Genomic DNA, 26899 nt, shown 5'->3' with positions numbered 1-26899 from the left:
CCTACACTGAGAAAATCTTAAAACGATTTTACTTGGACAAAGTACATCTATTAAGTACTTCAATGGTTGTTCGATCACTAGAAGTGGATAAAGATTTATTTCGATCTCCAGAAGAGAATGAAGAACTTCTTGGTCCTGAAGTATCATATCTCAGTGCTATTGGTGCACTTATGTATCTTACTAACTCAACCAATCTTGATATAACATTTTCTTTTAATTTGTTGGCAAGATATAGTTCATCCCCAACGCGAAGACATTGGAACGGTATCAAATATATTTTGCGATACCTAAAGGGTACCATTGATATGGGTTTGTTTTATACTAACAAAGGTTGTGCAGACCTTATTGGTTATGCAAATGCAGGTTATTTATCAGACTCACATAAAACTCGATCTCACAAAAGCTATCTATTTACATACGGAGGAACTGTTATATCATGGCGATCTACAAAATAATCTATTGTTGTTATTTCTTCAAATCATGCTGAAATAATAGCAATTCATGAAGCAAGTAGAGAATGTGTTTGGTTGAGATCAATAATACAGTTCATCAAAGAAAGATGCGGCCTGAAAAATGATGTCAAAGTACCCACAGTTATATTCGAAGACAATGTTGCGTGCATAGCTCAATTGAAAGGTGGCTTCATAAAAGGAGACAGAACGAAACATATTTCACCAAAATTATTTTTCACACATGATCTCCAGAAGAATGGTGATATTGATATACAACAAGTTCGTTCGAGTGATAATCTTGTAGATTTATTCACAAAGGCATTACCAACATCAACTTTTGAGAAACTAAGATATAAGATTGGAATGCATCGTCTCAAAAATATCAAATGAAGTTTTTATTAGGGGGAGTAAAATGCACGTTGTACTCTTTTTTCCTTAACCAAGATTTTGTTCCACTGAGTTTTCCTGGTAAGGTTTTTAATGAGGCAGCAGTCAAGGCGTATTAGCAGATGTCTGTACTCTTTTTCTTTCATTAGGCTTTTTCCCACTGATTTTTTCTAGTAAGGTTTTAATGAGTCACAACATCTATGGGTGTTCAGGATAACTATACATATTATTTTCTTATAAAGTTTTTAATGAGTCACATTACACGTGAACATCCAAGAAGGAGTGTTGGACATAGTGTAGTGGATGTCCAGATCCACTATTCTTCTCACTTTTCCCTTCCTCTTTTCTTTTTACTTTTCCTCCACCAAAAGCCCCCCCCCCCCCCACTTGTTATTACTCCTTCATTCGTAGTGGCTATTTCTATTCTATTGCCAGTTCCTTGTATCAAAATAGATATTCCTATCACGTGTGAAACAATTTCCCAATTCAAACTAAAATATTAATACAATACAATTTGTTTTTTCTTTTTCTTTTTTTACCCGACATTGACTTGAAATGAAAATTCTAGAAAATAAATAAGTATATTCACATAACATAAAAAAAAATTAAAATATATCGTACACGCTATTTCTATATATGCTACGTTACATTCATTTAGGGTAGACTCTTTACACAACCATGCAATTAAAGCTTCTATAAATTATATATTCGTCATCCCTACACCATAAGGAAAGCAAAAAAGGAGACAAAAGAAAAAAAGGAAAGTGTTAGAATAGTCAAATTGATATAACATGACTAAATAATACATAGTATTGATCAAAAAATATTCTCTGACTTATTAAATTAATTTACCTCAGAAAGTAACTCACTTGCATTTAAATTGAGAATCCTTGAGCTCCCTTCTGCTTCACACAACCTTACCTGCATTGTGGAATAAATAAGTGGAGACACATATATACACAAATTGTAGTAAAATCAACTATAAAGGTATCATACATTTAGGTTTAGTATGGATGTTCAACTAATCACCCTTCGTGTATTCGACAATGTAGCTTTGCACTTGATGTAACTTTGTTTTTTCCAACTTTACTATACGTTAGATAAATATTATTGGGCAAATAAGAGCTAGTTTCTTTTTAAAATTTGAGAGTACTAGGTACTTCAAATTTAAAATAGATTAAAAAATATAGAAAATGTCGTAATGAAATGAGTGAGGCCTATTCTCATCTCTTCTCCTTCAAGTTTATAAAATGTCAGTATTATACAGTTACTTCAAAGCTAACGTGATGATCTATGTGGTCAAATGGCCAATATATAGTCCCTATGTAAGAATACTCACTTGCTTTTGGAGATGGATGTTCTCCTCATGAAGGATTTTATGCTGCAGAAGATGAATACAGAAGCTTATTAATACAAATATATAGTTAATTACTTTCTTTTTTAGATTACATTTATATGTTTCTCTTAACTTTCTAAATCATTAACAGTTTGCATTGGTCTATTTAGTTGTATGCTTTTTAAGGGTGTGTTTGATATGAGGAAAACATTTTTTTTTTTTAAAAAAAAGAAGCTTCATAAATAACTTTCAAGTTCATTATTTCCTCCTCACGCACCCATCGTCTCCAACCTCCATATCCCTTCAACCCCCTTCAGTCCTCCACCCCCCATTCCATCCCACCGTCATAATATTTTATTAACTTACATATGAATGTTCTTGGTGTATTATTTTTTAATTTTTATTTGCTTACCAAGCACTAGAAAATAAGTAAAAATAACACTGTTTTTCAAAAAATATTCATAGCAAACACACCCTAATAGAAAATTAAAACTCCGATAAACTATTAATAATCAAGCATCAACCAATACAAAATATTAATTAACCCACATCATTTGCATAAGAAATTCCAAATTAATTTTTTTTTTGTCAATTTGAATTTTAAAAACTGTTTTCCCCTTCTAAATTTATATTGCTCATATTAATTAGAGTCTCACCCTTCTCTTAAGCCAGTGGATATGTTCGGAAATGATACGTCTCTGTTACATGAAAGTAAATAAACTATAATTAGATTTAGCTCTTAATTATATATTAAATATAATATTTGGTGGAAATCAATTAAAATCTATATGTATATAATTACGTTTTTTCTTGTATATAAATTAATTAACCTTTTTAGATCGAATACGTTCAACCCCAACTCTGAGCTGACGCTCCAACTGCTTCAATTCTTTCATGCCAAGACTTGATAACTCTTCTCCAGCCAAATGCCTGTCCAAAATATATATACAAGGGAAAGTTACAAATATATACCGTTCAGCGAACTAGTTTACCAACATAGCTGAAATATACCTAATATATATGTTATCAGCGTATAAGTATATTTATTATAAAGTATACACAAACTATATATATATATACACTTTGTACATATATTGCAAACTAGCTAGATGAGGAAATGGTTCAGACCAGTATACAATATACTACAACAAAAAAGAAATTTAGAGTGTGTTTGGTATGAAGGAAAGTTTTCCAATTTTCTTATATTTGGCTGGATTAAATATTTTGGAAAATGTTTTTCAAATCACCTTATTTTTCTCAAATTTGAGGAAAATGACTTCCTTCCAAAATATAAGAAAAATATTTTTCAAAACTCTCCTCCAACTTCAAATTACAATGTTTTCTTCTTACCCATCCCCACCACGACCTCCCTCCCCCCCCAAAAAAAATTAAAATTTCTTTTTTTAACAAAATATTCAAAGTTTGTTTTTGAAAAATATTTCACATTTTGAAATTTTTATTTTTTTTACCCATCCCTACCCGACCATCCTACCCCCGAAATTTTTTTAAAACTTAACTTTTTTAAAAAAATATTTCAAAATTTAAAATTTTTATTTTTTTACCCCACCCACCCCTACTCCTCTCCCATACCATCCCCCACCCCCTGCCGCACAAAAAAATTTCAAAATTATTTTTGAAAAATATTTTAAATTTTGAAAATTTCATTTTTTTTACCCCACCTTCTTCCCCGACCCATGCTCCACCTACCCCACCATCCCAACCTCTTTGTTTGTAGCTCTGTCAGGAAGCTTCTACTTGTTGAAGCTTTGTTTTCCCTAATTCCGAAACACAATAATAGACTCCCCCCCCCCCCCACACACACAAAATTTAAATTTTTGAAAAATATTTTAAATTTTGAATATTTCATTTTTTCACCCCACCCCTAACCCAACCCCGTACCAACCCCTCCCCCATCCCATCTCCCAAAAAAAATTAAAAATTTATTTTTTTAAAAAATCAAATTATTTGAAAGCTTGGTCTGGAGTCGGGTGTGTCGTATTTCGATTCAAAAGTCGGGATCAAATCTAAATTTGAAAGTCAAATCTTGGGTTGAAAGTCGAGTTGGGTTCCAAATCAAAGGTCGGGATCGGATCCCGAGTCAATTACTAGAGTTGATTTTCATGTCGGAAACTATTTTTCTAAAAATATTTTTTACTCTCTAGCCAAAAATATTTTCATTAACTAATTAAACAATAGAAAATATTCTCCGGAAAATATTTGTCATTCACTAATCAAACATGAGAAAATAAGTTAGAAACCAACTTGTTTTTCAAGAAAACATTTTCTAGGAAAACATTTTCCTTTATACCAAACACACCCTTAGTAGCAATAGTTTTTTTCTTTTGGCGGCAATTTAGTTGATATCATAGCATTCATAGTCGATAAAGCCTTTAGTGATAATATATTTAGTAAAATGCTGAGAGCGTGTTCTAAATTCGTTTCGTCACTCCATTCAAAAGATTTTTAAGCAAGAGTAATATACAACAATTAATTAGAGATCTTAATTACAGACTTATCTCTGGCTTCAAGTTCATGTATTGTTCTTGTCATGTCATCAATCCTAGTTCTCCAAACCTAATCCATGAGAAGAATTAATTAATTAATTAATACTCCTCAGAATTAAGCAAACTACATATTTAGTTAGGAAAAAAAAAGATACTCTGGTTCTTAATTACCAGAAATTAATTAATTTTAAGAGGAAAGTAATTAATTACCTCCATAGCTCTGAGGCCTTGGTCGCTATTTTTGGACAATCCAACTTCATTCTTGTACCTTAAAATGGTCCTTTCGATGCTGTATCGATCCATTAATAATAAATAAAGCGTTATGTCACAAATGAATATAATATTTCAGTACCATGATTACTAAAGATAGTTGAACTTACAAAACTCGTCCTTAAAAATAGTACGACTTACTCATGGCTAGCGAATTGGTAACCTTTTCCGGAAGGAGAGAAAAGAAGAAGAGCAACTTCAGCATCACATAGAATGGAGAGTTCATAAGCTTTTTTAAATAAACCACTTCTTCTCTTGGAGAAGGTGACTTGCCTGTTTGTTTGATTCTCTATTCTCTTCAATTCCACTTTCCCTCTCCCCATTTCTTCAAATTACAGATAATTTAATAGACTTTTTGGAGTATTTTTCTTTTTTCCTCTTCCTTTTTTTAACCTTGTTGTAAGAAGAAATCTAATCACACACCATAATATATATACACATGTAATTAATTATTCGACCCTCGAATTAAATCAATTTCATGACCTCATCCTAGCCAATCTTGACGTAATATCTTAATTATGTAGTACTACTCAACTTTTACTTATAAACCACATGGTTTAATGTGACCTTATAATCTCCTAGGTCGAATCATGATTATTATTTTGAGTAAAATTACTAGGTTTACTATGGCATTTCAAAAGGTTTAGATCGTAAGGGCGCTATTCGAAAATCTTTTTTTTTAAAGAGAAGATCGATTACCATAATTTTGCAATTTGTTGTTGAATTTAAGAATAATTTAAACAACATTTTCAATATTGTGCCTTGAAGAGAACTCAAACCTTCATGTTTTGACGCAATGTTTTAAATTTTTTTTAAAATTAAAGCTAGTTTATCGTGATACGACGAGAAAAAGGATGTACTATTTCACAATATTTATTGGTACTAACTAAAATGCTCATTATTATATTGAATAATCAACAAATGCAAAAAAATTGAAATACTTCCGTGTCCTAATATTATGTTTGATCTTGGTTTTATTGTTTGATGGATAGTTGATGCAGAATTCACTAATTAAGCATCTTTGAATTCTTAAATAATTAAAGACGACATGATGTTTTTGGTCGGAATAAAATTCGTGAATAGACACGACAAACTTTAAGTGTTCTTTTTTTCGCAAACAAAGTACTTTTGTGGCTTTGGTATATTGGCTTAATTCATAGTTAGACGTTTAGGTTTTATTTTATTTAGCTATTCGAACTCAATTATGCTTATACTATTGGACATTTCAATTTTTAATAATGTATTTTATTTGATAAGCCAATTTCGATTCAAATTTTGTAAAAGCTTTACAGTTCTTTTTATTCGTCAATTAAATAGTTAAATTCAATCACATAAATGTGTCATCTTTTTTAATCATATGCATCACTTCAAATACTAGTAAAATCTAGCATGGCTTATTGACGTGAATGCGCATAATTAAAAAAATAACATATTTTATTTAATTAACTCAATTTTTTAATTAACGAATACACATAATTAAATGAAATGACATAATTTAAACAGAGTACTGAGTTGGTAAGGAAGCTTTAATATGTGATAATGGTTAGAAAGCTGTTATTTACTGATATTCTATTTATTCGTGCATTGAGTTCAAAGAAGATTTCAATGTTTCAAAAAGTTTCTCATTAAGTTTAAAAATATTTAATTAAATATTTATAAATTAAAAGTTTATATATTTCACATAAACTAGGGGATGGGAGTCAATCGACACCTTTTACCATAAAACTAGTTGTAGATAAGTTGAAATATTCTATATATTGAATTCCTTCAATTTTTTCTGTCTACATTTTTTTATATTTTGACTTTTTTCAGAAAAATCTTTAACTATAAATCACTATATATAAACTGGAATGATGGGGAAGTGGGGGACATTTTAAAAATATAAGAAATCGACACCTAAGTATTTTGATCAAATCGACACGTAATCGACACGTGTCATGTGGAAGTGATTGATAGTATATCACAAAAGTCTAATGTCCCAATTTAGGGGTATAAAAACAGCCTGATCTCCAACATTATCTTAAAAAAGAGTTCATGAAACAATATAATGGCTTCATTGAAGTACTTTAGTGGTTAGTTTTGGTAGTTATTAAATGAATTAGGTTTTTTGGTTAATTTTGTTTTAAGGAAAGTATCTAATTTTTCGGATCATAATGAACTTGTAGGAAAATTTCATGTGATAATTAATAAATCCATGATCTTAACCAACCACTAGATGAGCAATTGGGCATGGTTTAGTCGTTTGTCTCCAACATCCCAATCCTGCGGAGAATATGTTTATGACACTTAAAAATAAATATTTTTAAAATAATATTTTCATTTTATTTATCAAATTTTTATATTTTTAAAATAATATTTTCATTTTATTTATCAAATTTTTAAAAATAAGAGAGAAATAATATATTAATTTATTTTTTGAAAAATTATTTTTCTTTGTATCAAACACGCCCGATAAACGAATGTTTCTCAATGCTCTATATATAGTGGGAGATAGATTAGAATATTGAGGAGATAGTAGTTCTTCTTGGTCGATTGACGTTTAAATGATGCTTGAACCTTTATTTTTTTTTTGGTTTTTCACTCAGTGACTGGTATCTGCATTGGAGTCCTGACTAAATTCAGATCTCGCATTGCTGAGCCATGTTCAAAGAATTATTGTTCATCAATAGTGGACCAAAAACGCACAAAATAGCAATTATTCACCACTATTTGAGTACTACTGACATTCCATTTTCATAGTGTCCTAGGAAAATGTTGATGTTCAAGGACCATGGAGCTTTATTATAGTGAAAAAGAGATTGAATATGCCCATTCAAGTCCATTAATATAATTAGTGCTGTGTTACGTGATGAATACTTTTCACTTTTATCTTTGATTTGATATTTAGCAATCCAGTAAATATAGTATTTTTGGAAATATATATATGCATGTTGTTTTGATAATTACGCATATAGTTTTGATGATGGACAAAAGTGAACCCTCTGATTCACTATTCATTGTCATTTGTTAGGTTGTGATGGAGTCTGTAAGTGTGTAGTGAAGTTTTGTTTTGATTAAAGCAAGAGTTAGGTTGTGTGTTGAAGGTTTGGTGAGTATAAGACTAGAGTTATTAGTTTTTGTTGAGTCAATCAGTTGAAATAAATTATTGTGCTTAAGGTACTAGAGTTCGTCTTTTTGATTATTGAATTGTAATATAAAATCTCCTTGAAGTTTAGTGAAGGTTGTTGAAAATTTCACACTATAAGTCAGTAGTTTTTACTCCTTTAATCAAGAAGGTTTTCCATAGAAGTCTTTGTGTGTGTTCATATTACGTAGATATTTAGTTGGTAGTAGAATACTAAAGTATATCACATGTGCTCCTCGCCTCTCATGGTATTTATTTATATTATATACAAATACTTTTAGAATAACATTATTAAGTTACGCACCAAAAATAAATAAATAAATAAAAACGTCACTTATTTTTTGGAAAAATATTTTCATTTCATTCCACACCTAATGAAAGACATTATATCTCAAATAAACCACTTCCTACATATGCATCGATCTCTATTCTATACTTTATATTCAATCTTCAAACAATAACCTTTTCCACTAATTGGGTTTGTTGCAAATTAAAACTCAATCTCTGAATCATTGTTTCCCTTTTTTCCTTAGGGGAAAAGGGGCACTGACCTGGTTTTTTTGTTTTTTTTTGGTAATAAAGTACTTTATTTATTAATAATCAAACTTAAGAGTTATTACATAAGGAGATTAGCCTAGACAATATAGTGCCTATTCCATTCCTTTCAAAAACAGAAATAACAAAAATGGGGGGGATTGTGGTACAACATTAAGCTTCCAAAAGTATCAAGCTCACATTCTTTTTTTGCTAATTGGTCCGCTACTTCATTAGCTTCTCTATATATATGCTTGATAGGTGCACTTCCCGCTTCATGCAATAGGTACCTGCAATCATCAATTAAATTTTGATAGGAACAATCTTTGTTAGATAACATTCTGATAATTTCATATCAATCTGTTTCGATTACTAAGGGTGTCAATTTATTGTGCATAGCAATTTTTAAGCCGTGAAGCAGAGCTAATGCTTCCATATAGATATTAGAGGCATAATGTATTCTCATATTGAAGCCCAAGACCCATTTCTTATTATGATCTCTAAATACACCTTCAATTCCTCCCTTGCCCGGAATACATTTGCAAACTCCGTCTATATTGAGCTTAAAGACGTTCTTATCTGGAGGTTCCTATTTGATGTAGATGGTACTTTTTATTCTATTTGGGGCATTTTTACTGATCATAAACTTGTATTCAATTGCTTTCTTGTAAACTTCTCTAATCAGGAGAGATTTTGTACTTTTTTGAATTATGATGCCATTTCGGTTTTTCCATATTTGCCTTAGGAGAAACGGTATAAAATCATGCCAATTTAAGAAGTCATTTAGCCATTTTTTTGACTTAATTTGTTCTTTCAACCATAATTTTATGGTTTTCAGGTTATCCGTGTAGTGAGGATAGTTGTGACTTTGATTCACTTGATCCCATAATATTCTTGAATGAGCGCATCTAAAGAACATATGCTCTATGTCTTCTTTTTCATTCCGACAAATGTTGAAGATATCACTGTGAAGGATTTTTCTTCTATGTAACATGTGAGTTGTGGGAATTCACTTAAGGCAAACTAACCACAAGAATATTTTGTCTTATTTAAAGTGTTGATCTTCCAAAGCGAGGTAAAATCCTCCTCTTGAATTTATAATTGTTTTCTTTTGAGATTAGATCGTAGGCCGCCTTTGTCGAGAAGACATTGTGTCCTACAATATTCCATTTATAGCTATCCTCTCCTTTACTAATTTGCTTGATGTATGTGCTATGAATTTGTTTATTAATTTCTATTGGGAGCTCAAAGGATCGAGATTTAGTTTTGATGTAACCATTATTAAGGATGCCGGCTATAGTTAAATCATATCATGCTTCATTAGAGGGCAATAAATCATATTTCTTAGAGGTTTTTCTTGATTTATCCAATTGTCTTGCCATGTGTTTATTTGTTTTTCATTCCCAATTTCCCACTTAATGCCCTCGTTACAGAGTTTCGAGCCTCTAATAATATTTTTACATATATGGGATCCTCTTAGGTGGCTTGTAGTCATTTGATTATTCCTTTTTTGTTTTCATACTTGTTTTGCAAAAGTTGTCCCCAAAGTGAGTTCTGATCTTTTTTAAATCTCCAGGATAATGCCTTATATAACCCAATTCCCTCCTTTTTTGGCTTGGTAACAATATTCCAGTCTACTAGGTGACATTTTTTTTTCTTCCGTACTTCCCCACAAGAAATTTCTTTGAATTGAGTCAATCTTTGATAACATGCTTTGGGTAGATGATAAAGCTGCATGATATGATTTGGGATAGCTGCAAGGGTTGATTTTATTAGGGTGGTTCTTCCCGCAATTGTGAGAAACTTGGACTTCTACCCCTTTAGCCTAGTGTTCAATCTATCGATAATGAACTGAAAATTATGTTTTGATAGTCTTGAATTGACCATTGGAAATTCCAAGTATTATCCAAAGTCATTAGAGTGTTTCATACCTAAGCAATTGTTGATTTCTTTTCTAACATCCGTCGGAGTGTTTTTGGAGAAAGTTATTTTGAATTTGCTAAAATTTATTGATTGTCCAGAGATTGCACAAACGTTGTTTAGCACATCTAATATAGAGTTAGAATTTTTTTCATTGGCATTTGCAAGTAAGATAAAGTCGTCGGCAAAGAAGAGGTGAGAAATTAAGGGTAACTTTTTGGAAATATTTATGGAATCTCATCTACGACAGTCTACTTCTTGATAGATGCGTCTAGATTGCATTTTCATACAAATAATAAAGATGTAAGGAGAAAGAGGATTGCCTTGTCTTATTCCTCTAGATGATTTGAAGAAGTCTGTTTTTGAACCATTAACAAGAATGGATATATTTGAAGTGGATATACATGACAAGATAATATCAACTAGTTCGGAGGAAAAATTTAGTGCTTTTAGGGAGAATCGAACAAAAGAACACTCTATTTTATCAAACGCTTTCTCTAGGTCTATTTTAATCAACATATTTGCCTTTTTTCCTTTTAAAGTTCTAAAGTGATTTAGGACCTCGTGAATTGTTATAGCATTATCAGAGGCTCTTCTTCCTTTTATGAAACTGGCTTGAGTTGGATGTATAAGTGTTGAAAGGAAAGATTTAATTCTGTTGACAATAATTTTTGTAAAGACTTTATAAGCGGTGTTACATAGACCGATAGGTCTAAATTGTTTTATAGTTTCCGCATTTTGGCATTTTGGTATGAGGCATATGTAAGTTGTATTCATATCCTCAAACATTCTCCTTGTCCTAAAAGTCTCTTTGCAAAAATTGATTAGGCATTTCTTTGTGTCGTTTCAATATTTTTGGTAGAAGAATGGATGTAGGTCATCCGGCCCTGGTGCTTTTAAAGGTTTGAAGGAATTGATGGCATCTTTTATTTCCTTTTCGCTGGATTCCAATGTCAGCCTGTTATGCTCCTCGATCTCTATATTAGAACCTTGGGTCATATAATATTCATTAATTGAAGACTTCTTTAGGCTAGTGGTATATAAGTCGTCGTAGAAAGCGTTAATTGTCTCTTTTATGTCGTTTTGTTCATAATACCAATTTTCCACATCATCTTTTAGACTAAAAAATCTATTTTTCCTTCTTCTTTGCATCGTAGTAATGTGGAAGAATTTTGTATTGGCGTCTCCTTCTTGAAGCCATTGGATTCTAGATTTTAGTCTAAAAAATTCTCCCTCTAATTGTAATATCTTATTTAATTCTTCAACAAGTTCTGTTTACAGGTTGATGAGAAAAGAACTGGTCAAGTATTTTGGTGATTTTTGAATTCCTTCGATTCTTGCAAGCAAGATATTTTTTTATGAAAAATATTTTCAAACTTTTTGGTGTTCCATTCTTTTACGTTCTTAATGAAGTTTTCTATCGCGTTGGTAATATTTGTTTGGTTTTTTCATGAATCGTGCACAATATTTATAAAGGTCGGATGAGATGTCCACATTGATTCTATTCTAAAGATATCATTATTTCTGGGAATATGTTTATGTAACTCAAGCTTAATTGCACAATGATCGGAATGAGTTCTGATGAGTCGGGAATTTGGACTCATTTAAGCTCAAAACGCAAGAAATTAGTGTCCTCTTTGCCTTTATTGTGTCCAAAACTCACTTCAAAATGATCATTTGCAGGTGGAAGGTGTTGAAGATCAATCATGAATTAAACATCGAAGAAAAGAAGTAAAAAAGGACAAAATTAGGCGAAATGGATCAGTAGCTCGCTCATCTCATCAAAAAGTTAAACACTTTGGCAAGAAACACGAATATTCGGCGATCCGCCGAATCGATTTGGGCGAGTTGCATCATGATCACCTAATGTCAGTGGAAGGAAGTGTTCGAGAGAATCACAGAAGGGCGAGAGGAGATTCATTTTGGTGATTCGCAGATGGTGAAGGCGAGCAAGTCTAAGCTCGACTAAAATAACAGAGCCTCAGGAAAAGAAAGCGACTGAAGACCTATGTGAGAGGTGAAAAATGGCGACTCACCGAATCTGTGGGCGAGAGAGATCGAGCTCGCCTAACCAAAGATCGTGGACTGAAAGAGAAAAGCTCCAATAGGCGAGGTGACGATCAAGTCGGCGTTATGCTGACCACTTCGGCGAGCCTGACTAACGTCGCTTAAGTGTTTCTAAGTGAGAATTTTGCCTGATGTTTTGCACTTGTATAAATAGAATTTCCAAAGGCAATTGAGGGACGTTATGTTTTGAGTACTAAGACTGAGAGACAAGAACCTGGAAGCTATCTTGGGGTTTTGAATTTCATTTTTAGAAATCTTAGATTTGGGCTTTGGATTTTGGATTTCAAACTTTGCTGAATCAAATTGGATGATAAGTACTTTGGTATAATTTCTTTAATTTCTGTAATGTGTGGCTAAATTTCCTACTTCTAGGGGGGTGCTAATGAGTTAGATTGTTATTCTACATTTGGGTTTTTTTTACGGCTTATCAATTGTTAATTTGAAATGGGTTTTGTTAATTTAGTATGGAATCAATTATGAAAAATGGTTATAAACATATTTCTATGTTAGATCTTCTTTATTAGCTAGAAATAGTAATATGAAGTGACCAAAATATCAAATAGCCATTGATTTATGTTATCAATTGCAATCTCTCTCGAGAGAGGAGGTTTTGCTAAGGATCGGATTAGTTTTGCTAGATTGCATGTTTAGGCTCGAAAGTACTTGCATGTAGAAACGAATAGCGATCAATAGATGCTATTTCGTGCGATGGATTAAGCTTTGCCTATCCATTGAGAATTAATGATGTTGAGCTGTACAATTGCCCTTATTAGAACCTCAATTTTACTTTGCACCTCCCCTAGAAGCCTTCGTTAACTTGTTATAAACCAAATTGCTGAAATCGTTCAAATATGGATTCTTGATATCTCTGACAATTTTTATAATGAAATCTACAAATTTAAATTATGTTATAATTTACTTGTTTTTATGCTACAAAAGTCTAGAGCACATTCTTACTTCGTAATTAAAGTCTACTCTTAACCGTTCTTTGTGGGATTCGACCCCGATCTCACACGTTGGGTTTATATTGCTAGCGATCGCCTACCCTCTGAATCGTAAAAAGTGTAGTTTGAGCGTTGTCAATTTCTAACGAGATGTCTCACACTTGCATCTTGGTAAAGTTTTATCCATTCCGAATTGACTAAGAATCTATCAAGTCTTTCCATAATTAATGTTTTACATTTTTTCCTTTTGTTAGCCCAAGTAAACCTTATTCCCTTGAATCCTAAGTCTAGCAATCAATATTTTTCCAAGCAACTCGTAAACTGATTAAGTCTAGTAGTATTAACAGGTAGACCATCAAAAATTTTATTAGCTTTTGTTACTTTGTTAAAATCTCGGCTACTAACCATGGTCCCTTAAAATTGTTAGCTACAGTTTTAAGGTTATTCCATAAAATAAGTCTTTCACTAAGTAAATTGCTAGCATAAATAATTATTAGGAGCCATGTGTTGGATTGATTGTGTACCTTTATCATTGCATGAATTTTTTGGTTTATAGAACCAATTTGATCCACCGTGATCTCCTCGTTGTTTCACATAATTACAATTCCACCAAAATTTTCTTGAGCAGGAACTTGAACCAAGCTGTTGAATCCAAAGTCCCTCATGATGACATGGTGATCGTCCTGTTTTGTCTCAAGCAAAGCAACTAAGCTTGGCTTATTGTAGTCGAGCATTGATCTGAAAACTCTTCCAAAATCTTCGTTTTCTGTTCCTCTACAGTTCCATACGGTGATTGTCATATTAGAGTTCAGAATTTGTGAGCTCCCTCCCCTCTGAGAACGCTGACGGTTCGAACTTTCTTCGTTGCCCCACATATAGTTGGCAAATAGTGTTGGAACCATTACCATTGCATACTTGTAAAACCCTTAAGGAGGTGTTAAGGTCCTTATAGTGATTGAGCATTTCCTTAATTTTATCGGGCAGCGTAAGATGAACCTTTTTACTTTTTTTTCTTTGAACACTATTATTTTTTCTGATCTTAGCATCCCATACTGGACTATATTTTCTGTTCTGAATCCTACCTTTTCTTCCTCCTCTTCCATCATTGGTTGGTTCAGTGTTGATTATGCCACTAGATTTTGTATAGCTTGAGGGAGTGACACATATGCTTGTTCCCTTTGTGTTGTGTTCCTCTAGTTCTTCATAGGGATCGACACATGTGCATAACACTGGGGATTGTTGTTTGCATAGTAGTTCCCTGGGTTTGACATCATAACGAAGTTTTGTGAATTTCGTCTGATAGTTCACTTCCATGTTAGGGTTCTGTTGATACAATTGGGTTGGAACTGCTAACATATTTATTGAATATTAACATGTGCTATACACATATAAGCACATGGTGTTAATAATAGTTAGTTGGTAAATAATGTGTTAGTTAGTGGTGTTAGTATAATATGTGTGTGTGGTTGTTTTAGATGTGGGTCCCACACAGGGAGTTAGTTGAAGTTAGAATACACTTAGCAAATCTAAATATAAGTATGCAGATGTATGTATATTTTAGAATGAGAATAATATTTTCCTCTCTCTCTCTACCTTTACTCTCTTCTTCTCAAGCAGACTTCTCTCTAGAAGTGGTAGCTCTGAAGCTGCTAACATGGTGATTTCTATATGGTATCAGAGCAGGATTGAAGAATCAATCAGCCACTGAAGCTCGAATTGAAGAACAACGGTGAAGGATCGGAGATCAATCGAAGCCTTAACTGAAGAACATCGAGAGAGAAGCTAAAATGGTGAATGGTCAACGACTAGCAAATCCGTCACAATCGCATGAAAGGATGGTTGTAGAACATGGCCATCCCTTATATGTGCACCCATCGGACACATCGGGGTGCGTGCTTGCGCCGGTGAAACTCACCGGATCTGAAAACTATGGAGTTTGGAGCAGGGCCATGAGAATCTCACTTTTGGCAAAGAAGAAGTTGGGCTTTGTGACTGGAACATGCACAAAGGACTCATTTGATGAATCTCTTCATGAACAGTGGGAGACGGTGAATGGAATCGTCCTTTCATGGATCATGAACACAGTGTCAGAAAATCTGCTCAGTGGTATCGTTTATGCATCGGATGCACATCTAGTGTGGGAAGACTTGAAGGAGAGCTTTGATAAAGTGAATCGTGTGAGGATTTTTCAACTTCACACAGCAACTGCGAATCTCAAGTAAGGAACTGATCCAGTATCAGTGTATTTCTCTAAGCTGAAAGAGCTATGGAATGAATCTGATGTAATAGCTCCTTCTCCAAATTGTGGCTGTCCAAAGTCAAGAGACTACATTGAGTACTTGCAGCAGCAAAGGCTAATGCAGTTTTTAAGCGGTTTGAACGAGTCATATGAACAGGCCAAGAGGCAAATCATGATGAAATCCACCACACCAACTGTGAATCAGGCGTATGCCTTAATAGTACAGGATGAAAGTCAGCAGGCAAACACTGAGAAGTCTAATCCAATGGCGATGCAGGCTAAGAAAAAAGACAACTACAAGGGAGGATCCATGTATTGTGAGCACTGCCACATGAGAAATCACACAAAGAATGACTGTTATAAAATCATTAGGTACCCTGCAGAAAGAGACAATAAGTTCAGTAGAAGAATAAGAGGTAACTATGAAGGGCATAACAACCATCGTGAGGGTTGGAGGAGAGACACATACAAAGATAGATACAAAAGAGACAATAATGAAGGATGGAGAAGAGACACACATACTACAGTTGCCAATAATGTGGATCTTTCTCAAGAAAAACACTCAGGCACGATTGACAACCGAAGTCATTATACTGATAACAACAGGAGAGATGATGGCAAAGGTGGCCACTATGCCTCAGATAACAAAGACTCTGAAGAATATCAAGCTCATATGACAGGTACTATAACTTGTGTACTATCTCAGCTAGAAAAGTGTGAGTGGATAGTTGATTCTGGTGCCTCTCACCATGTTACTGCAAATGAGAAACTGTTAAAGAGCATACGTAATATACATGCTAGTAGAGGTTTAAAAATGCATTTGCCAAATGGAGACACAGTGCCAATCACACATACAGGGTATATTGAACTATTTGGAAAGGAGACAATATCAAATGTGCTGTTTGTGCCAGACTTTAAATACAACCTTCTGTCAGTGTCAAAATTGACTAAGGAGTTATGTTGTTCAGTCAATTTCTTCCCTGATCACTGTATCTTCCAGGATCTCTACAGTGGCAAGGTGAAGGAGATTGGTAGATTGCAAGGAGGTTTATACATTTTTCAAGGGTTAACTGAAGATGCAGAGCAAAAGGAAAATGTAAGGCAGGTCCACCTAGCAGCTGTTGATGAGAGATGCAGCTTATGGCATATGAGGCTGGGCCATCCTTCCATTTCTACTATGAAACATATACCAGAGTTCAGGAATAAGATTGATGCCAATATTCATAGCCATTGTAAGATTTGCCCTATGGCAAAACAAACTAGATTGCAATTTCCTTTCAGTAATTCTAGAACTGATAAGCCTTTTGAATTGATTCATCTAGACCTGTGGGGTCCCTATAGAACTCCTACATTTGATAAGAAAAACTATTTCCTCGCCATTGTTGATGATCACACAAGGTACACTTGAATTTATCTGTTACAATTGAAGACTGAAGTAATTGTTGTTTTGAGATAATTTCTTGCTTATGTTGCCACTCAGTTCAATTGTAAAATCAAAACTATTAGATCTGATAATGGCACTGAATTCTTCAACTCACAATGCTATGAGTTATTCCATAGCTTAGGCATAGTTCATCAAAGCAGCTGTCCTTACACTCCCCAGCAAAATGAGGTGGTTGAAAGGAAGCACAGACAAATTTTAGAAATGGCCAGGGCTGTCAAATTCCAAGCTTATTTTCCTACTAAATATTGGGGGTTTTGTGTCAAAGCTGCAGTTTATCTCATGAACAGGTTGCCATCAACTACTCTGCAGAATCAAACTCTATATGAATTGATGTTTCACAAGAGGGCCACTATTGATCATCTCAGAGTCCTTGGTTGCCTATGTTATGTCACTACACTACCAAGATCTGACAAGCTTGCCTCCAGAGCCATAGCAGCTGTCTTCATGGGATTCTGAGAAACACAAAAGGGTTACATTTTACTTGACATGTCCACTAACAGGTTCCTTGTTAGCAGGGATGTGGTATTTAGAGAAACTGAGTTTCCTTTCCTCACCTCTTCAGAATCAAGTCATGACTTTTTCTTTCCACCAGGCCCAGCAGGTATCATATATCCTGATCCTCTCCAGTCCACACCAGTAGGAGCAAGGGGCCCCCTGTCACCTGACAATGGAAATGGATCCTCAACATATGTTCCTCCTGCAGATATACTAGAAACTGCAGATACATCAGAAATGTCTATTGAAATTGATCATGTTGATACTCCTGTTGAACAAACTCCATTGCAGGCTATTACTCCTCCTGTTGTGAATGCAAGACCAGCTAGGATTACTAAGAGGCCTGGATGGTTGAATGACTACATTTCCAATGCTAGTCATGATGGAACTAGCACTTATCCTATGAACAAATATGTGTCATATGCAGCAACATCAAACAAGTACAAAAGTTATTTGGCCAACAAATTCTCAAATTTGTCTGAACCAAAAACCTTCAAAGAAGCTTCAAGAGATAGCAAATGGATAGAAGCCATGAAGCAAGAGATTAAGGCTTTGGAAGATAATCATACTTGGCAGGTTGTTGATCTTTCAAATGGGAAGAATGCAGTTGGCTCAAAATGGGTGTATAAAATCAAATACAAAGCTAATGGAGATGTTGAAAGATTCAAGGCAAGGTTAGTGGCAAAGGGGTATAGTCAAAAAGAAGGCCTCGACTATCATGAAACCTTCTCTCTAGTGGACAAAATGATCACTGTAAGATCTGTAATTGCATTAGCAGCATCAAAGGGTTGGAATCTTCATCAAATGGATGTGTACAATGCATTCTTACAAGGAGACCTGTATGAAGAGGTATATATGGAACTGCCAGAGGGGTTCAAGAAACAGGGGGAGACCAAAGTATGCAAGCTGCTGAAGTCTCTGTATGGCCTGAAGCAGGCCTCAAGGCAGTGGAACATAAAGCTGACTGATGCCTTAGTAACTGCAGGATTCACACAAAGTGCACACAATTACTCTCTCTTCACAAGGAAATCAGGTATTGATATTGTGATAATTCTAGTATATGTAGATGACCTACTCATCACTGGGAATAGCAACATTCTCATAGAAGAAGCAAAAAAGATTTTGCATCATGACTTTAGAGTCAAGGATCTGGGGGAGCTTAAATACTTTCTTGGGATTGAAGTTCTGAGATCACAGGTTGGTGTTGTCCTTAATCAAAGGAAGTATATACTAGAACTCATATCAGAAGTAGGCCTAGCAGGTACAAGACCAGCTACCACACCATTAGAAGCTGGAAACAAACTAACCACTGTGGAGTATGACAGAATTGTTGGAGTCAAGGATGATGAAGTCTTAGGGGATGCTTCAATGTATCAAAGGTTGATAGGTAAACTCCTCTATGTCACCATTACAAGGCTTGATATTAGCTTTGCAGTTCAGACACTGAGCCAATTTATGCAAGAGCCAAAAATGTCACATTGGGAGGCAGCCATTAGAGTGGTCAAATACCTCAAAAATGCACCAGGACAGGGCCTCATCTTCAGATCACAACAGACACAAGAATTAACATGCTGGTGTGATTCAGATTGGGCAGCATGTCCAAACACAAGAAGGTCCATCACAGGCTATGCAGTGAAGTTTGGAGAGTCCCTGATCTCCTGGAAATCAAAGAAACAACAAACAGTATCAAAAAGCTCAGCTGAAGCTGAGTATAGAAGCATGGCAGTAGTAGCATCAGAAGTTATTTGGCTGCTGGGGCTGTTTAAGGAGCTAGGAGTACAAATACATCAACCAGTGAGAATTTGGAGTGACAGCAAGGCAGTAATTCAGTTGGCTGCGAACCCAGTATATCATGAACGTACTAAACACATTGAAGTTGATTGCCACTTCATAAGAGATAAGATAAAAGAAGGAACAATCAAGACTGAATTCGTAAGCACAAGTGATCAGCAAGCAGATCTACTAACGAAGGGACTGAGCAGGCAGCAACATTCATATTTGATAACCAAGTTGGGACTGCTGGACATTCTGCACCCTCCAACTTGAGGGGGAGTATTGAATATTAACATGTGCTATACACATATAAGCACATGGTGTTAATAATAGTTAGTTGGTAAATAATGTGTTAGTTAGTGGTGTTAGTATAATATGTGTGTGTGGTTGTTTTAGATGTGGGTCCCACACAGGGAGTTAGTTGAAGTTAGAATACACTTAACAAGTCTAAATATAAGTATGCAGATGTATGTATATTTTAGAATGAGAATAACATTTTCCTCTCTCTCTCTACCTTTACTCTCTTCTTCTCAAGCCGACTTCTCTCTAGAAGTGGTAGCTCTGAAGCTGCTAACATGGTGATTTCTACAATATTGGCTTAACCCGATTAATTTGAACCGTGTAACATTTGTTTAATATTAAACCAAAAAGGGACAAAATAGCAATTATTCATCAGAGTTACTGCCTTCGTCTCATTTTATGTGGCACACTTTCTTTTTAATTCGTCCCAAAAAGACTGTCATCTTACTATAGTTAGAAACAATTTAACTTTAAAATTCTTCTTTTACTCTTAATGAAATGATTTCCAACCACACAAATATTTATGATTTGCTTTCGATCACAAATTTTAAAAGTTTTTCTTTCTTTCTTAAATATCGTGCTAAGTTAAAAAGTGTTATATAAAATAAGACGGAATGAATACTTTATATTCAAGTATTTTACTGGCATTCCATTTTCATAGTGTCCTAGGAAAAGAAAGCGTGTTATATATACGGTCCATGGACCATGGAGCTTTAAGAGATTGATGCAAGTCCACTTGTGTTGTGTACGTGATGAATGTTTTTCACCTTTATCTTTGATTTGACCATAGTAATCCGTATATGTGAGGAATATAATGCCTTTTAGCTAGCGTTTGGCATTTCCAATTCTTTTGGGAAAACAGACTCGACTGAAATTTGAATTGAAGTTTCAACATGCGTTTTATTATACTCTTTGGAAAACATAATTCACTTTTTAATATAAAAAATCCAAAAAAAAAAGTAAACAAACCTGAAACATGACTTATACACATAAGTTCTAAAAATTATTTAAAATATTTATAAGTTTGACAAAATTTTATTATTTTTATAAAGGAAAAGGGTCAAAAATGTCTTTTGTTTATAGTTTGGTCCAAAAATGCACTTACCGTCAATACTTTGATCCAAAAATGTCCTTATTATTATTTAATGGGTCAAAAATGTCCTTTTTTAAATAAATATATTATTTATTTTCTTTTTGAACACATTTTTATCCTAATAATATTTCTTTTATTAGAAAATATTTATTCTACTTCAATTAGAAAAAAATTTAAAATATTTCTTATTTTATTATAATTATTTTTTATCATTATTTGAATAAAAATTAATGATGGATTTATTATGATCTTATATATATGACATATGTTATCCGTTATTAAAACTTAGAGTACATAAAATTATTCTATTTTAATTGATAAAATGAGATTATGAAGAATTAAAAAAAATTCTACATTTGTATTACTTAAAGTGGTTTAAAAAGAAAGAAAACAAGAATAGAGTTCCTTAAAAGTAATACTTTTATTAGGAACAAGATTTGTTTTTTTTAAAAAAATATATATATATTCGAAAAAGGGCATTTTGATCCATTTTCTAACAATAGGGGCATTTTTGATCCATTAAATAACAATAAGGACATTTCTGAACCAATGTATTGACGGTAAGGACATGTTTGGACCAAACTATAAACGAATGGCATTTTTATTCATTTTAAATAGTTTAAGGACATTTTTGACCCTTTTCCCTTTTAATAATGAATTAGCTAGATAATATGTTATCCCAAAATCATAACATGATATTCTAATAAAAACTAATAATAACATAATTACCAACAATAGCAATTCGTCAAATTACAATAAGTTATAAAAATCAATTGATGCAAAAAAATAAGTAATAACAGCAATAGTAACTAACTATTGTGCAATATAATCTTCTCACGTTTTATGAACAATCTCTTCACAATGAGCATGCATTTCAAGATCAAATAATCTAAAAGACAATGCAGCATTGTTACTCTGAGGGGTTGGAAAGATAAGAGTTATAATTGAGGTCATAATTGATGCACATTTTTATAAAATACATTTCTATATAAAATATAAAAATTTGAGGGGTAAATTTTAAATTTTTTTAAAAAAGCTTAAATAAGTATATTTTGGCCCAATAACCAATTACAAGCAGCACCCGTCTGGTGTCGGGTACTTTCTTTGGAGCTTTCTAATTTTGAATTCGTGTTCAGAAGGGGTAAGAATTAGCAGAATCCTTACTACTCTGATGTTGGAATATTCCAAGATTATAGATAGTGAATAGTGAATAGTGAATAGTGAAAAAAGGTTACCCAAAAGTGAAATGTATCAAGGGATGCCAATCTCCCTGTTATAGGATTAGGAGTGACAAAATTAGTTTATAAAAAACATGACGCTATCAAGCTAATGTTAACCTGTTCAATTCGCCAATTAAAATATTGGGCGAATTAAATTATGATCTGTTTTTAGCCCATTTAACTCCCTTTTTTTTTTTTTTATGTTATCGTCCCCTTTGATCTAGGAAAGGAGACAACAGGGAAAGGAAAGCTATTTCATTAGGAACAGTAGGCCTGTGTATCACAGTCAGTTCTATTCGATTTTAAAATTTATCGGATCAACTTAGCGTTTAACGATTTATAGATAGACTAAATTATTATAAGTATTGACTTATCAATAATCGATTTATCAATTATTAAAAAATACACAAAAAAAATCATTGAAGATAACTTAGAAACAAAATAAAGGTCACAAATCAAATGAACCATATACAAAAGTTGACGGAATGCATTTTGCTCAAATACCAAAACTAATACATTTTAGAATAATCAAGAGTTTGAAACAACCATAAATAAAATATGAAACTAAATTTTAAGTCTTATAATTTATTATCGATTAACCTATTATGAAAGAACATCAAATCATTAAGAACCAATAAGTCGATAATAAAAAATTAAAATGTTACCATAATCGCTAAATCAATAACCATTATCAATAAATCAATAACTATTTTTTTAATTTAAATTATCAATTTTGGTTCGATTTTGAACTAGCTATCCTCCGATTAGAACAACAATCAAATTAGCGTTTACTGGTGCAATCAGTTCAGCAAATTCGAAGATAGAAAAGCAACAATCCGCCCCTGTATTTAACAATTAGTAAACCAAACAAAAAGTAGTACAACATGATTAAAAGAGCAACAAACAGAAAGTAGAGATCCAAGTTTGATTTCTGGTAATACTTTAACCGGCATAGACATGGACGCCGACGGCAATAAGTAAGATAGTGATGAGCCCAAAGTAAATGATGGAATGTACCAAAATAGCAGCGCCGCTCGTTTGCATCCCGCCGAACTCCACCACTTTTCCACGGCCGGGTAACTGAAACAACAGCCCCGGCGATAACAGCACGAACAACACCACCGCTATTAACACTGGTCCCCAATCAGCCATTGTAAGTAAGTTAGGTTGATTGAACAGAGAGAGAGAGGGAAAGAAATTGAGAATTTAACACACGTAAGTAGTGTGTGAGTGGTGCATCAGATGTGATCAAAAGTGAAAAGAAAGGGACAGATTTGTATTTGTTGGATGTTGGCGTCATTTGGAAAAATTGAGTTCACCGTCTCGTCATACGCGCAATTTCAGTCTTGGGCTTCGATTTTTGGACGGTGGCTTCTCATCCACCCAACACATTTTCGCTTCTTTTAATTTTGGTGATTTCATAAGTAGTTGTTATATTAGCAAAAATTACTCCCCATTTTTATTAAAAATAGATATATTTTTTAATCTTTATCATTTTATAAAGTCAATATATAAATAATATTTTTTTTATTTTACATTTCAGAGTTATTAGCCTTGAAAATAAGTATTAGGAAACTAAATAATTGATTCATGTTTATTAATAGTAAATCAAAATAAATTAATTCATGTTCATTTATTGAAAACTTGACTTCAACAAAACACTAAATAAGGGTAAAATAATAAATTTATCTAGTATTTTAAGAAACCTAAAACAGAAAAAAGGACCTAAAATGTCTCGAACTATTGGAAATGATACAAAAATGCCCTTCATCTATCTATTGGGCCTAAAATGCCCTTGACATCCACCTTTAGGTTTAAAAATGTTTTTTTCTTTAATGAAAAAGGGCATTTTAGGCCCAATAGATGGATGAGGGCATTTTTGTACTATTTTTAATATTTCAAATGCATTTTAGGCCCCTTTTCGTAATAAAATAAATTTTGATTTATAATTAATTTTAAATAATTAAATTATAACCAATAGATAATCCCCACATGTTTAAAAAATATTTAAATTATTTAATTTAAATTCTATTAAATAAATTTTATTTTATAATTAATTTTAAATAATTAAATTATAATCTATATATGGTCGCCACGTGTTTAAAAAAATTATTTAATTAAATTTTCGTTAAATAAATTTTGATTCATAATTAATTTTAAATAATTAAATTGTAACCAATAGATGGCCATCACATCTTTAAAAAAATTATTCAAATTATTTAATTAAAATTATGTTAAATAAATTTTTATTTATAATTAATTTTAAATAATTAAATTATAACCAATAGATGACCGCCACGTGTTTGAAAAATTATTTAAATTATTTAATTAAAATTCTATTAAAAGGGCCTAAAATATCATCGAACTATTGAAAATAGTACAAAAATGCCCTCATCCATCTATTAGTCCTAAAATATCTTTTTTCGTTAAAGAAAAAGTAATTTTTATATATAAAGGTGAATGTCAAGGTCATTTTTAAATAGTGACATGTAAATAGAAACGAAGGGAGTACACCTTTTAAATAGGCATTTTCCCTATCTCAAATAAGTGTTATTTTAGTAAAGAAAAATAATAATATCTATTAAAAAATTAATAAATATAAGCTATAGATTATTATATATTTATATTTGATAAATATCTCTTAAAAGTTAAATATCATGAAGAATAAAAATTAAATAACTACTAAAATGGTTAAATATAAAAATATAATTAAAAATATATTTATTTTTATTTTAAAAGTTTAACAAAACATTTATTTTAGGATGGAGTGAGTGAAAAGTTAAAGTTACCATTAAGATGGACATCATCTTTAAAATCACATAAAGGCATCTTCTTGACCAAGTATCTTACTTTCAAGAAGTTGGGATGCATCACCAATTCAACTTTAAGGGTCCTTACCTTTAAGAAAAGTTTTATTGGAATTCGTTAAGTTGATAATAGATATATTAGCACAATGTTTTCTTTTTTTTTTTCATTGATTATTTTTGTCTTATCATTCATTATTTTTCTTTTTTTGTATTTATTATTTTTATTTTTTATTTTGTTCTTTTCTCGTTTATTAATTTTTATCTTTTTTTTTATTTTATCCTTTATTAGAGATATCATTTGTAACATTTTATTATTTGTTTCTTTCTTTCTTTCTTCCTTTCGTTTTTGTCTTTTTCTCCTTTTTTCTCGCCAGTTTATCTCCTTTTTAACTTTTTTCTCTTTTTCTATATTTTTGTTTTTTAAGAAAATAAAATAAATACTCTTCTTATTTACGCAAACTGAATATCTAAAAATTTCCGAGGGTCTTTCGAAAACAGTCGTCCTACCTTGGTAGGAGTCAGGTCTGCGTACATTTTACCCTCCCCAGACTCCACGTTGTTGGATTTCACTGGATCGTTGTTGTTGTTGTTGATTATCTAAAAATTTAAAAGCACTTCATTAATTTGACATTCTCATATTAGTTTAATGACATATTTTATACGATTGATATATGGATGAGATATGTCGAGTTTAAAGTTACAAATGATGGTAATAAATAATTAAGTACCTCCTCCCATTAAAGATTGTCTTATAAAATGAGTTAGATTGAATTGTAACAACAATAGATCCAAAAAATCATAATATTACAACAACAATTATTAATGACATACAGATAATCAACAAAGGAGGACTACTTTAGATAAACAGAAACTAGTGGGATTATAGAGGTATATATAGTGACTAATAAAACAAAAACCAATGGGGTTTGCCTAAACAAACTTAGGAAAACATATAGTAACGCTTGTTGCATTCAAACCTAATTAGGCTATGATTTGATCCGTTGGAGTATTTCAGATTGAGAATTTAACGAAGCAAAATTTACCTTTATAATCGAGATTCATTCCAGACCCAGCTATCCTAAAATGTATAAAACTTTATTTACAAAGTTGTATTCCAAAATAAAATCACATCCTATAAACCTAGTAGGTTAGAAAGTATTGGTAAATGTTACATCATCTAAACAAAATGTAAAATCTTTTTTAGACCCCCCAATCACAATCGATATTGGGGTGAGCAGACCACCATAATTTTTAACGATTTGAACATCAATAGATTTGAAGTAACATTTGCCAAAAAATGTATTCAACAACTGATCATCTACGGTTGTTGAAGCACTAAAAATATTGAACATAACACATACAGTAATAACATGTTTACCCTCCGAATCCTGCAAAGGTAAGCTAAAGAACACTAGCCCCATGAATAAAAAACAATCAATCTTAGCTAGGACTTACTTATGAGGGCAAGGTCTTTTTTAGTATATCCGGATTACTGAATTAATGTATTTGGATTATCATGTTTTTAACGAATTTCTATAAATTGAAAAAGGGTAGGGAAAAAATGGTAATTAGCCCTTTACACAATGTGATTTATGTAAGTTATACATTTTTTAATGGGAAAATTAAGTTCATGCCCCATAAAAGCAAAATAATTACAAACAAATACCCATTTACAATTCATACCCCCCAAAGTATGAGATTCGCGAGCAAGATACCGTCGCAGTATCAATATACTGACATGGTATCATTGAAGCTGCTTCAATCCTTAATGATACCACCACAGTATATCTATATACTGTCATGGTATTATTGATGTCTATTTCAATAATTCAGCTACATTTCCATGAAATCGTCATATACTGGCATGGTATCATTAAGGATCGTTTCATATAATCATTAAGGATCGTTTCATACAAATGTTGAATATACCATCATAGTATATATATGTTGTGATGGTATCATAAATGTTTTCCTAAGTCATTCAACATTA

General features: G+C 32.5%; 2 protein-coding genes across 4 annotated transcripts; both read right to left on the bottom strand.

The window, feature by feature from the left end:
* Positions 1 to 1329: 1329 nt before the first annotated feature.
* On the bottom strand, positions 1330 to 5344 carry LOC129895185 (agamous-like MADS-box protein AGL11). 3 transcript variants are annotated; one of them, XM_055970863.1, is made up of 8 exons: positions 5091 to 5336; positions 4890 to 4968; positions 4688 to 4749; positions 3006 to 3105; positions 2832 to 2873; positions 2179 to 2220; positions 1709 to 1760; positions 1335 to 1556 (listed from the first exon to the last, which is right to left on the bottom strand). In XM_055970863.1, exons 1-8 carry the CDS (start codon positions 5270 to 5272, stop codon positions 1540 to 1542), a joined length of 576 nt encoding a protein of 191 aa, XP_055826838.1. In that variant the 5' UTR covers positions 5273 to 5336; the 3' UTR covers positions 1335 to 1539. The 3 variants fall into 3 exon arrangements, with proteins under 3 accessions (XP_055826839.1, XP_055826838.1, XP_055826837.1); XM_055970862.1 differs by having other exon boundaries at positions 1342 to 1556; positions 1692 to 1760; positions 5091 to 5344; XM_055970864.1 differs by lacking the exon at positions 2832 to 2873 and having other exon boundaries at positions 1330 to 1556; positions 1692 to 1760.
* Positions 5345 to 22923: 17579 nt separating this feature from the next.
* Positions 22924 to 23452, bottom strand: LOC129895378 (uncharacterized). The gene has a single exon (XM_055971088.1). It carries the CDS (start codon positions 23252 to 23254, stop codon positions 23045 to 23047), a length of 210 nt encoding a protein of 69 aa, XP_055827063.1. The 5' UTR covers positions 23255 to 23452; the 3' UTR covers positions 22924 to 23044.
* Between the last annotated feature and the right edge of the window lie 3447 nt (positions 23453 to 26899).

Source organism: Solanum dulcamara, chromosome 7 (genome assembly GCF_947179165.1).
Source record: "Solanum dulcamara chromosome 7, daSolDulc1.2, whole genome shotgun sequence".
In the NCBI taxonomy this organism is placed as follows: domain Eukaryota; kingdom Viridiplantae; phylum Streptophyta; class Magnoliopsida; order Solanales; family Solanaceae; genus Solanum; species Solanum dulcamara.
This window is presented reverse-complemented; position numbering and strand designations above follow the sequence as displayed.